This window comes from Miniopterus natalensis, chromosome X, assembly GCF_054644295.1.
Source record: "Miniopterus natalensis isolate mMinNat1 chromosome X, mMinNat1.hap1, whole genome shotgun sequence".
Classification (NCBI taxonomy): Eukaryota; Metazoa; Chordata; class Mammalia; order Chiroptera; family Miniopteridae; genus Miniopterus; species Miniopterus natalensis.
In genome coordinates this window covers 84390826-84403103 of record NC_142103.1, presented here as the reverse complement: position 1 = coordinate 84403103, position 12278 = coordinate 84390826, and the positions used below count along the sequence as shown (strand labels likewise).

Genomic DNA, 12278 nt, shown 5'->3' with positions numbered 1-12278 from the left:
ACAAGGCACACAGTGTCCTAGATGGTGGGGATAAATAATATGGCATAGAGTTTACACACTGCCTTTTTTTTTTTTTAATTTTGCAATTTTATTTTATTTTTTTAATAACACTTTATTAAATTTATTGTGGTGACAGTGGCTAATATGAACATATAGGTTTCAGGTGTGGGTTTCTATGTTACAAGATCTGTATATGGCTCTGTGTGCCCACCACCCAAAGTCATATCTTCTCCTGTCACCATATATTCAGACCCCTTTCACCCCCCGCCCCCACCCCTTTGGCAACCACCCCACTGCCTTTTGTGTCCACGAGTTTCAGTTTTATATCCCACATAGGAGTGAAATTATATGGTTCTTAGCTTTTCCTGTCAGACTTATTTCACTTGGCATACTATCCTCAAGGCCCATCCATGTTGTTAGGAATGCACAGTCCTTTTAATGGGACTCAATCTGTGCCTCACCTTCCTTGACTTCATGTGATCATGTTAACTATATGAGTTCCACCTGAAATTCACCCTAGGATTTTGGAAACTTTATGCAGCTTTTAGTACCCAGTGTGTTAGATAAGTTGACTTAAAAAACAACAAAACAACCTTGAGCAGAGATGCAAGGTTTTTTTTTAAGGTATCTTTTTAACGCTCTTATAAATAACCTTATGTGCATTGAAATATGTTGAATAGCTGAATATTGGTCTTGTGGCCTCCTTTTTATCAGTGTAAAAGCACATTGATTGATTTTTCAATAAAATCAAAAGGAATTTTGTAAAGGAAGAAAAAATAAAACAGGGCATGTTAAATATTAACAACCAAACTTTTATCTGCCAAAATTTTTACATGTATTACATTTATTAAATGTCACAAATAAAATGTATGCAATTATGACATATATGTTAAGAATGTTTATCTTTAAACAGTTTGAAGAATGGCGATTTGTCCTTTCTGGAGTAGGACTATTTCCCCAGCCTCTAGAAATAGAAAGAATCACCACATACCTTCAGCAGTTAGCATCTACGGCTATAACTTTCAAAAATCCCACCAAGGAAAATGTTTTAATCGATATCATACTAACAAGTAAGTTGTTTTTCTTATTTTACCTGTTATTTTGTGACTATTAATCAAATGTATTTTATCATAGAATCAATGCATTATAGAGGTAGTGGACGTTAGAGATCCATTAGCTCAACAGCATCGCTTTATAACAGAGAAAACGTAAGGCATGAAACATGAGGTATCTTGGCTGAAATCACAGGATGTAAATGGTGGAGCCACAATAAAAAATTAGATATCTGTGTAAAAAGTCAAGTTTTTCTAATTTTATCTGTAAAGCAAAAAATGTAGATTAGTAGATTTGTAAGATTCTTATGATTATTATTCAAATATGCCAATGCTTAGTCCTTAAAAGTTTACAGAAATTCTAGTGTTCTGATATTGTTTCCTTTCCCCATTTTCTTTATAAATAGCATTATTTGGATTAAATCTTGGTTGTAATCAAGCTTGTTCTTTTTTTCCCTGTCAGATTGAAGATGCATTTTTTTAAATGTTTTTTTATCTTTATTGTTGAGACAATTACAAATATCCCCCTCCACCCCACATCCATCCCACCCCCAGGCCCTCCCCACACCAATGTCCATGTCCATGGGCCCTGCCCATAAACATACAAGTTCCCTGATTAATCTCTCCCCACCCACACACTCCTCCCCGCCTTCCCTCTGAGATCCCTCAGTTTGTTCCAAGCTTCTGTGTTACTGGATCCACTTTGTTCATCAGTTTATTTTGTTCATTAGATTCCACATATGAGCGAGATCATGTGGTACTTGTCTTTCTCTGACTGGCTTATTTCACTTAACATAATACTCTCTAGTTCCCTCCATGCTGTGCCAAAGGCCAAAAGGCCCTTCCTTTTTACAGCTGCATAGTATTCCATGGTGTGAATGTCCCACAGCTTTTTATTCACTCATCTACTGATGGGCACTTGGGCTGTTTCCAGATCTCAGCTATTGTAAACTGCGCTGCTATGAACATAGGGGTGCATAAGTTCTTTGGGACTGGTGTTTGGGGTTCCTTAGGATATATTCCTAGAAGGAGGATCACTAGCTCAAATGGCAGGTCAAATTTTAATCTGAGGAAACCCCATACTGCTTTCCATAGTGGCTGCCCCAGTCTCCTTTCTCACCAGCAGTGCACTAGGGTCCCCTTTCTCCACACCCTCGCCAGCACCTGTTGTTTGTTGATTTGTTGATGGAGCCATTCTGACAGGGGTGAGGTGATACCTCATTGTGGTTTTAATTTGCATCTCTCTGATGATCAGCGATGTTGAGCATTTCTTCATATGTCTCTTGGCCATCTGCATGTCCTCTTTGGAGAAGTGTCTATTTAGGCCCTTTGCCCATTTTTTAATTGGATTGTTTGTCTTCCTTTTGTTAAGTTGTATGAGTTCCTTATATATTTTGGAAATTAAGCCTTTATCCAATGTGTTGTTCGCAAATATGTTCTCCCATACAGTGGGCTCCCTTTTCGTTTTGTTGATGGTTTCCTTTGCTGTGCAGAAGCTATTTATTTTGATGCAGTCCCATTTGTTTATTTTCTCCTATGTTTCTCTTGCCCTAGGAGATGTACCAGCAAACATATTGCTATGAGAGATGTCTGAGATTTTACTGCCTTTGTTTTCCTCTAGGATTTTTATGGTTTCATGCTTTACATTTAAGTCTTTTATCCATTTTGAATTTACTTTTGTGTATGGTGTAAGTTGGAGGTCCACTTTCATTTTTTTGCATGTATCTGTCCAATTTTTCCAACACGATTTATTGAAAAGACTGTCTTTACTCCATTGTATGTTCTTGCCTCCTTTATCAAATATTAATTGAGCATAATGGCATGGGTCAATTTCTGGGTTCTCTGTTCTGTTCCACTGATCTATATGTCTGTTCTTGTGCCAGTACCAGGCTGTTTTGATTACAGTGGCTTTGTAGTATAACTTGATATCTGGTACTGTGATCCCTCCAACTTTGTTCTTGTTTCTCAGGATTGCCGTAGCTATTCGGGGTGTTTTTTGGTTCCAGATAAATTTTCAAAGTGTTTGTTCTAGATCTGTGAAATATGCTGTTGGTATTTTAATGGGGATTGCATTGAATTTATAGATTGCTTTGGGTAATATGGACATTTTAATGATGTTAATTCTTCCAATCCATGAACATTTGTTTATATCTTCCATTTGTTATATCTTCCATTTATATTTTTCCATTTGTTTATATCTTCCTCTATTTATTTTTTCAATGTCCTGTAGTTTTCTGAGTAAAGGTCTTCTACATCTTGGGTTAAGTTTATTCCTAGGTATCTTATTTTTTAGTTGCAGTGGTAAATGGGATTTTTTTTTAGTTTCTGTTTCTAAGAGTTTATTATTGGTGTATAAAAATGCCATCGATTTCTGGGTGTTAATTTTGTATCCTGCTACCTTGCTGAATTCATTTATTAAATCTAGTAGTTTTGGGGGGGAATCTTTAAGATTCTCTATGTACAATATCATGTCATCTGCAAATAATTACAGTTTTGTTTCCTCCTTTCCAAATTGGATGCCTTTTATGTTTTCTTCTTCTCTGATGGCTGTGGCTAGGACTTCCAGTACTCTGTTGAATAAGAGTGGTGAAAGTGGATACCCCTGTCTTGTTCCTGTTCTTAGGGGAAATGGTTTTAGTTTTTCCCCATTGACTATGATGTTGGCTGTAGGTCTGTCATATATGGCCTTTATTATGTTGAGGTATGATCCCTCTATTCCCACTTTGCTGAGAGTTTTTATCAAAAATGAGTGTTGGATTTTATTGAATGCTTTTTCTGCATCTATTGAGATGATCATGTTATTTTTATCTTTCAATTTGTTTATGTGATGTATCACATTTATTGATTTGCGAATATTGTACCAGCCTTGCATCCTTGGAATAAATCTCACTTGGTCATGGTATATGATCTTTTTAATATATTGCTGGATCCCATTTGCTAATATTTTGTTGAGGATTTTAGCATCTATGTTCATCAGGGATATTGGCCTGTAATTCTCTTTCTTTGTAGTGTCTTTATCTGTTTTGGAATTAGGCTAATGCTGGCCTCGTAAAAAGAGTTTGGAAGTGTTCCTTCCTCTTGGATTTTTTGAAATAGTTTGAAGAGTGTAGGTGTTCATTCTTCTTTGAATGTTTGGTAAAACTCCCCTTGTAAAGCCATCTGGGCCAGGGCTTTTGTGTGCTGGGAACGCTTGGATTACTGCTTCCACTTCATCAGCAGTTAACAGCCTATTTAGACTTTCTGACTCTTTCTGATTGAGTTTTGAAAGGCTGCATTTTTCTAGGAATTTATCCATTTCATCCAGGTTGTCCAGGTTGGTGGCATATAGTTGTTCATAGTATTTTCTTATTATCCTTTGTATTTCTGTTGGGTCAGTTGTTATTTCACCTCTTTCATCTCTGATTTTGTTTATTTGGGTCCTCTCTCTGTTTCTTGATGAGTCTGGCTAAAGGTTCATCAATCTTGGTTATCTTTTCAAAGAACCTGCTCTTGGTTTCATTGATCTTTTGTATTGTTCTTTTTAGTCTCTATGTCGTTTATTTCTGCTCTGATCTTTATTGTTTTTTTCCTTCTACTTACTCTGGGCTTTTCTTGTTGTTCACTTTCTAAGTTTTTAAGTTGTAGGGTTAAAGAGTCTATTAGAAGTTTTTCTTGTTTTTTGAGGTAGGCTTGTAGTGCTATGAACTTCCCTCTCAGGACTGCTTTCATTGTGTCCCATAGATTTGGAGTTGTTGTGTGTTCATTTTCATTTGTTTCCAGGAAGTTTTTTATTTCTTTCTTAATCTCTTTAGTAACCCATTCATTGTTTAAAAACATGCTTTTCAGTCTCCATGTGTTTAAATCTCTTTGTGTTTTTATTATAGTTGATTTCTAGTTTCATGCCATCGTGATCTGAGAAGATGCTTGATATGACTTCAGTCTTCTTGAACTTGTAGAGACTTGTTTTGTGTCCTAACATGTGGTCTAGCTTTGAGAATGTCCTGTGTACACTTGAGAAGAATGTATATTCTGCAGCTTTGGGGTAGAACGTTCTGTAAATGTCGATTAAATCCATCTGATCTAGTGTGTCATTTAGGTTTCTGTTTCCTTGTTAATTTTTTGTCTGGAAGACCTATCCAGTGAAGTCAGTGGGGTGTTAAAGTCCCCTAGTATGAATGTATTGCTATCAATTTCTCCCTTAAAGTCCTCTAGAAGTATTTTTATAAATTTAGGTGTTCCTATATTGGGTGCATATATGTTTATCAGGGTTATATCCTCTTGCTGGATTGATCCCTTTAGTACTATGTAATGTTCTTTCTTATCTCTCATTATGGTTTTCATTTTGAAGTCTATTTTGTCTGATATGAGTATTGCTACCCCAGCAGCTTTTTTTTCATTTCCATTTGCATGGAAAATTTTTTTCCATCCCTTCACTCTCATCCTGTGGGAGTCTTTTGTTCTGAGGTGGGTCTCTTGTAGACAGCATATAGTTGGGTCATGTTTTCTTATCCATTCAGCCACTCTATATCTTTTTATTGGGCCATTTAATCCATTTACATTTAAGGTTATTATTGAAAGATACTTATCCACTGACATTTTGGTTTTTTTATAGCTGTTTCTCATTCTCTTTATTTCTACTTCTAATTATAGCAGTCCCTTTAACATTTCCTGTAGTGCTGGATTGAAGATGCATGTTTTTAAATTAGATTGTTTGGAGTTTTTGATTACTTTTTATTAAATGATCAAATAATGTGGGTCTGAAATAAAAATCTACTCATTAGTTTTGTCAAACACATTTTAAATCTAATGAACATTGCTGATTTTATCTTTTCAACTATTATTACTACTTCTACTAAAACTACTACTGCTATGATCCATTTTATATAGTTCAAATGTTAGACTAAAAGGAATACACACCTTAAGGTTTTTGATATAAATAAGCAACTTACTCTCCTGAATGGTTATACTATTGCAATTCATCCTGCCATCAGGAGTATATTACAGATATTACCTATTTTCCTGAGCCTTATAAGCCCTGACTAGTAGAATTCTCCTCAATCTTCATCATTCTGATTGGAAAAAAATAGTATTTTATCATCATTGAAAATTTATTATTTTTTGTTTAATGCTGAAGTTGAAAACTATCATTTACCTATTGGAGTTTTCATCTTTCCTGGTCATCCTTTCATGCTCTTGGTATAAAATAATTAAGAAGAATTCATTATGTAATGTCATCTGATGTAAAATTCCCTGATAAATACTTTGGCTGTGGTGAAAAGAAACATGCCAGTATTTACTAACAGTTGATTGCTGGCTCAAGGAAGTCAGCATTTTAATATAGAAGAGACTTGAGCTCGTGTATCAGCAGAAGGAAGAAGCCAGGACTGAACAGGAGTGAAAACCATGAAGGAGGTAGGGTTTAACTCTTGGGCTAAGGCTCTGGGAGGACTGGGATCAGAGTTGAGGTGGAAGGAAGAACCATGGACAAGAGGGGCAAGATAAGGCCAATATGGATATAGACAAATTACTAGACAGTAGAGGTGCTTGTCAATTAAGAGCAGTTTTGTTTAGATTTTTATCTGCTGTGAAAAGGAGATGTGGTAGGAGATTTGAATAGTGGCACAATGGTTTGAAATAACTGAGAGGGAAAAGAAGATGCAGCTGACAAAATTCAAATGTAACTGTTGTATTTGGCTGGGATTGCAAGCCACACATTTAGATAGGCACCAAAAAAATATGTGTTTGTGAAGTTTCTACCAGTTATAGGGCTCAGAATTACTGGTGTGAGAGTGTACAAGGCTGTTAATGGATCATACGAGGAAATGAAATTTTCAGGGTAGGTGCAGCCAAGTCATAACTATGAGAGTGCTATAAAAACATATTGGATCAAGATTTTTAACATTAAATAGAAATTGTGAAATAATTTGTGGCTTCTTAATTTTCTTTAGTTGGCCCAAACTTCTTTCTGCTATTAACAGGAAAAACAGTAAGCTTGACAATTAAGATTATTCTTTTGCAGTTTAAAAGTCTCTTTTAAAAAAAAAAAGTATCTTTATTGATTTCTGAGAGAGGAGAGGAGAGGGAGAGAGAGAGATAGAATCATCATTGATGAGAGAGTCACTGATCGGCTGCCTCCTGCAAGCCCCCAACTAGGGATCGAGCCCGCAACCCGGGCATGTGCCCTGACTGGGAATCAAACCGCGATCTCTCGGATCCTATGTTGATGCTCAACCGCTGAGCCACGCCAGCAGGGCAAAAGTCTCTTTTAAGTAAACTCACTATCTTGGGTTAAATGCTCAGACTCTCAGGTTCTTCCCCTTCTTCCTTCAACCTGAGGAGCCTGGGACAAAGAAAGACATCAACTTACTCTTTCTCTCTTCCATTTTCTCTCTTTCCTGTATGAAAAGATTTACCCTTTTCTTGGTGATGGAGTCTCTCTCTGTGTCATAACCTTCTTTCTTCTTTCTTCTTTCGTGCACTCTTTTATTCTAGCCACCATGCACATGTCTTTTCGTGTTCATGTTCCTTGGTAACTAGGCCTAATAATTTGGCCTGAATTGTTGAAGGACCACAGGGAAACATGAAAATAATTTAACATATATGCCAAATATACTCATTAAAAAGGTACTAAATTAATACCGTCTCATTTAAATGTTTGTAAATGTCTTAAAATTATTTCTTGATAAGACCGTGCCATCTCTTGCTATCTTTTAAAAGAAGATGTGAATGTTCCAGCAGATGCTACAGAATTCACAGAATCCCCTTGGGAAAGTTGATAGCAAGACTGATAATACACCACGAAGAGGGTGGTTGCTGAGTGCAAGAGATCTCACAGTATTTCGGGTTCTGCATTCCTCATTTCTCTTTAAATAAATAGATAGACACATAGATGAAAGAGATGATAGATAGATAGATAGATAGATAGATAGATAGATAGATAGATAGATAGATAGATAGATAGATAGATAGATAGATAGATAGATGATAGATAGATAGATGATGATAGATAGATAGATAGATAGATAGATAGATAGATAGATAGATAGATAGATAGATAGACAGACAGATGATAGATACATAGATAGATCTTTCAAAATTCACTATTTTTCCAAGAAGGCAACATTTTTAAAGTTGCAAACTTTGACATTGCCATCTTCTCTAACATCTTTTCTTCTGCTGCTATCTTGGCCATTTCCATTTTAATCACTTCTCTCAGAAGTATTGCCCTTTGATTTTCAAAGAATCTTTTAATTTTATTTAATTAAACTCTATTCAGTTCTTTAATTCTATTGTGTGTTGTCTTTGCATAAAGTTCTTTCATGTGCAAAGCAAGGTGTTGAAAAGATTACATTTCAGAGGTCTATTCATATCTTAATCCATGCCAACTTGCAGAGGTGAACAAGATAGGGTGGCTAGAGAGGAGATGGCCTCAGAGCTGGAGAATAGCAGAGATGTCCCAGAGCAGTACACCATTAATGAGTCCCTGAGAGGAGCCAATTGCTGCAGAAAAGCTCTGAAATAGCCTAGGAAACTAGGATTCATTTTGCACCCAAAATGAACCCCACTTGAGCTCTGTAAGCATGACTGTACCCAATCTTTAAAAAAAATAAATCTTGAAGGCTTTCCAAATGTGGGACCTGAGACTTAGAAGTTTCCCAAAGTCATACAGGGTGGGGCAGAAGTAGGTTCACAGTTGTGAGTAAGCAAAACACAGAGTTTATTTTTGTATTATTATGTTTTAATTGTGTTATTTTCCATAGGAATAACTGTAAACCTACTTTTGCCCCACCCTGTATAGTGAATAAGTGATGGAACTGGGTCTTGACCTCATCATGTCCAACTGTCTTCTCCAGAACCATCTAACTGTCATTCTAAGTTGTCTGCCTGGTGCACACTTACTTAGGTCTCCCGCCTTGGCCTCCTTGTTCAGCCCGACTGGCATTCTTGATCCATCTCCGCAGTCCTCTCTCATCAGTCATTGTGCCCTCCACCCCAGCCCTCTGCTCTGTTTCTACCCTGCTTGGCCAGAAATCAAGGTGGAAAAAGGGAAGGTAGGGAAGCAAAGATCTGAGTTAAAACATTAGAATTTAGGGCCCGATGGATGCATTAAGACTCATCTCCATTATATGTATGTGTGTGCTCTGGCTCTGGCTCGTATAACCATATTCCACACCTGCTAATCTGTGTGCCCGTCAGCGGCAGGGGTTATATTAACTCATAGCTTTACTCCTACCTGAATGAGTATTTTGGTGCTGGCATATATGTTGATAAAGCAGGAGTTGAATATTCAGTCACTGACTATTTAACGAGCATCTATCTCATACTGAAAACTGTCACACGCACATTTCAAAACTACCTGTATTTGTAATATACATACATATACACATTGTGTTTTGATTTTTGTGTGCTTTTCTACATGTAAAGTATTGCTATGGCTTATATACCTAAAAGCTGCATAAACGAATTGATGTGTGCAAAGTTTTGATTGCTTCTCTATTAAAGTATCTGTAACCTTGAGATTATTCAATCTTTTTACTTAATGCAAATTTAAATATGATATTAGTGATTTGATTCAAATGTTTAAATATAAGTGGGTTCTTTTCCAGACATCAGTAGTTTTTAAATTAAATTGATCTGGGTGACATTGGTTAATAAGATCATATAGGTTTCTGATGTATAATTCTATGATACATCATCTGTATGTTGTATTGTGTAGTTTTATTGAAAAGCAAAACAAAATAACCGTAAGGACAAAGGTGTTCATAACAATCAACACAATATATTAGTTTACAAACATCAACTTCCATTTTGTGGGGTGAGAAATGCAAATAAAGTACTGTATTAAGCTGTTGTTTGCTCGGTTAATTATGACCGTGGTTTTCACTAGCAGGAAAATAATAAAACGCACAGGATAGCCTAGCTAAAAGTTAATCACACTTGCAGGACATGGAGACTCACTACTTAGTGTCTTTGATTTTACATGTTAGAATTAGTTCATGAAAACCTTGTTCCTGGAGGCCCTCTGAATCTTAACCAAAGAACCTCCAGAGCTGAATAAATATTGATGTTAAATATGTAGTGATCATTGTAAATTGCTCATCAAGGTGTTCATAACTTTATACGTAAGAAGGGAGATAAATAGGTGTAAGAAGAAGTCCCATACTCAAAATCTCTACCAAATTCAGACATTCAGCTATTTCAATATTTAAATTAATAAATAAATAGTATTGGAAGGTTGGAGATTGTTAGGTGGGGAAATTGGAGTATCAAATAATCACAGTCTCTTTATACCCTAGTTTCTCTTTTTTCAAACCCAGGATACGGTCAAGGATTATGCACTACATTTGGTTATCAGGTCTCTTTAAGTCTCATTTAATCTAAAGGTCCCCTCTTGCCTTGTTCTGTCTTTTATGATATTGGCACTGTGAAGAGTCCAGGCCAGTTGTCTTACAGAATATTGCACATTGTGGATTTCCTTGGTTGTTTCTGCATTACTCAGTTCAAACTAAACCTTTTGGTAAGAATATCACACAGGAGATGTTGTGTACTTCTCACTGAAACACATCAGGAGGCACCAAATGTTAGTCCCACGTCTGCCAGCCTGTTTGTTATATTGTGAAAGTCATCTTGTATAACTAATAATGAATAATTTGGGAGGGTGATAATTTGAGACAATGTGAATAACTTTCTCCCTTTACAACCTTTCCTTGATGGTTTTAGTATCCTTTCAGTTTCCCTACCAGTATCAATTATTCTATCTATTATCTTAGCTGATTTTATTTTATATGTATTGAGAGAGAAAAAGATCTTTTCCTTCCCCTTCCCCCAACTCTCTTTTATTTTATTTTTGAGTATGAGTAGAGACTCATGGATCTTTTTTTTATATTTTACATCTCAGCTTTTCTTGTTTTCAAATACCCATCATACTGTCACATTTGACTACAGAGCATTCAGTGTATAAAATGTGTGGGGATCTAAATTCAGAAGACACAAGTTTTGTGACCTTGGGCAAGGAACTTCTATTTTTCGGTCTTCTGTGTCTCCTAACACCCTGGGGGAGGCACTAGGTCATCTCTGAGGTTGCACCTAGCCAGTGATTCTATGATTCTTCGATCACAGAGCGAGCGTTGTCTGATGGCCCACTCTTTATTCAGAGAAACCTACTCGAGCCATTTGTTTAAAAGTGTCATTATCACTATATTTTGGGGTAATGTTCCTGAGTTTGGAAAAACAAAAACAAAACAAAACATTAACGGAAATGACTTTGACACCCATCTCTTCCTCCTGTAGGTTTCTCTGTCTCCAGATCTAGTAGGACCTTATGGCTTTTATGAGCCATTTAAAAGAACTAGAGCTAATACTTGTACAAATCCATAGCTCTTGTATCAACCAAAACCAATAGTGCCTCACTCTTTTTCCTTTTTCCTCTTGCATTGAGGACTATTGAACTTGTTTGCTGAGCTTTTGAATTATAGCCAGTTTTTATTGGTTTTGAGAAGACTGTTAAAGGGTGGTGCCACAGCAGACTGGGAAAAGACACTTCAGGCCACCCCCCCACCCCCTACACACGCACTTTTCCCCTTTGTCTTTCTGTTATTGATTCCCTCTGGTCAAAGGAACACAATCTGTAGGATTTGAGGACTATTTTAAATTTGTTGAGGTTTGTTTTATGGCCCAGGATATGGTTTATCTTGCTGAATGTCCCATAGGAGCTTGAAACAGATACGTATTTGCTGCTGTTTTGTGGAGTATTCTACTACACATCTCATTTGAATTCTGTCGCTTAATTTTGTTATTTGGGTCTTTTATATCCTCGCAGATTTTCTGACTAGTAGGTCCCTCAGCTGCTGGGAGGGGGATGTTAGAGCGCACAACTGTGATGGTGTATTTGTTTATTACTTCTCTCAGCTCTGTTGATTTTTGCTTCATGTAAGGAGGCTCTGTTGCCTGTTATAAACACATTAGGATTCTGTGGCTTCCCGGTGTATCAGTATTCTATAATTATGTAATATCCCTCTTGGTCTCCAGTAATTTTCTTTTCTCTGAAGTTTACTTTATATGATATCAATGTAACAATTCCTGTTTTTAAAAATTAACATTTGCATGGTACATCATTTTCTTTCATTAAATTTGAAAAAGTTTCTTGTAGACAGAACATTGTCGGACCTTGCTTTATGTATATATTCATTCACTTGCACCTTTACTTACTTATTTCCTTCCTTCCTTCCTTCCTTCCTTCCTTCCTTC

General features: G+C 36.4%; 1 protein-coding gene across 1 annotated transcript in view; it reads left to right on the top strand.

Annotated features, from left to right (window-relative positions):
• The window catches only part of CFAP47 (cilia and flagella associated protein 47), a 354566-nt gene that overhangs the window by 289110 nt on the left and 53178 nt on the right, over positions 1 to 12278 (top strand). The window contains exon 57 of the mRNA XM_016216827.2: positions 914 to 1070. Coding sequence (XP_016072313.2) covers positions 914 to 1070 — 157 coding nt within the window. The remainder of the gene's footprint in view (positions 1 to 913; positions 1071 to 12278) is intronic.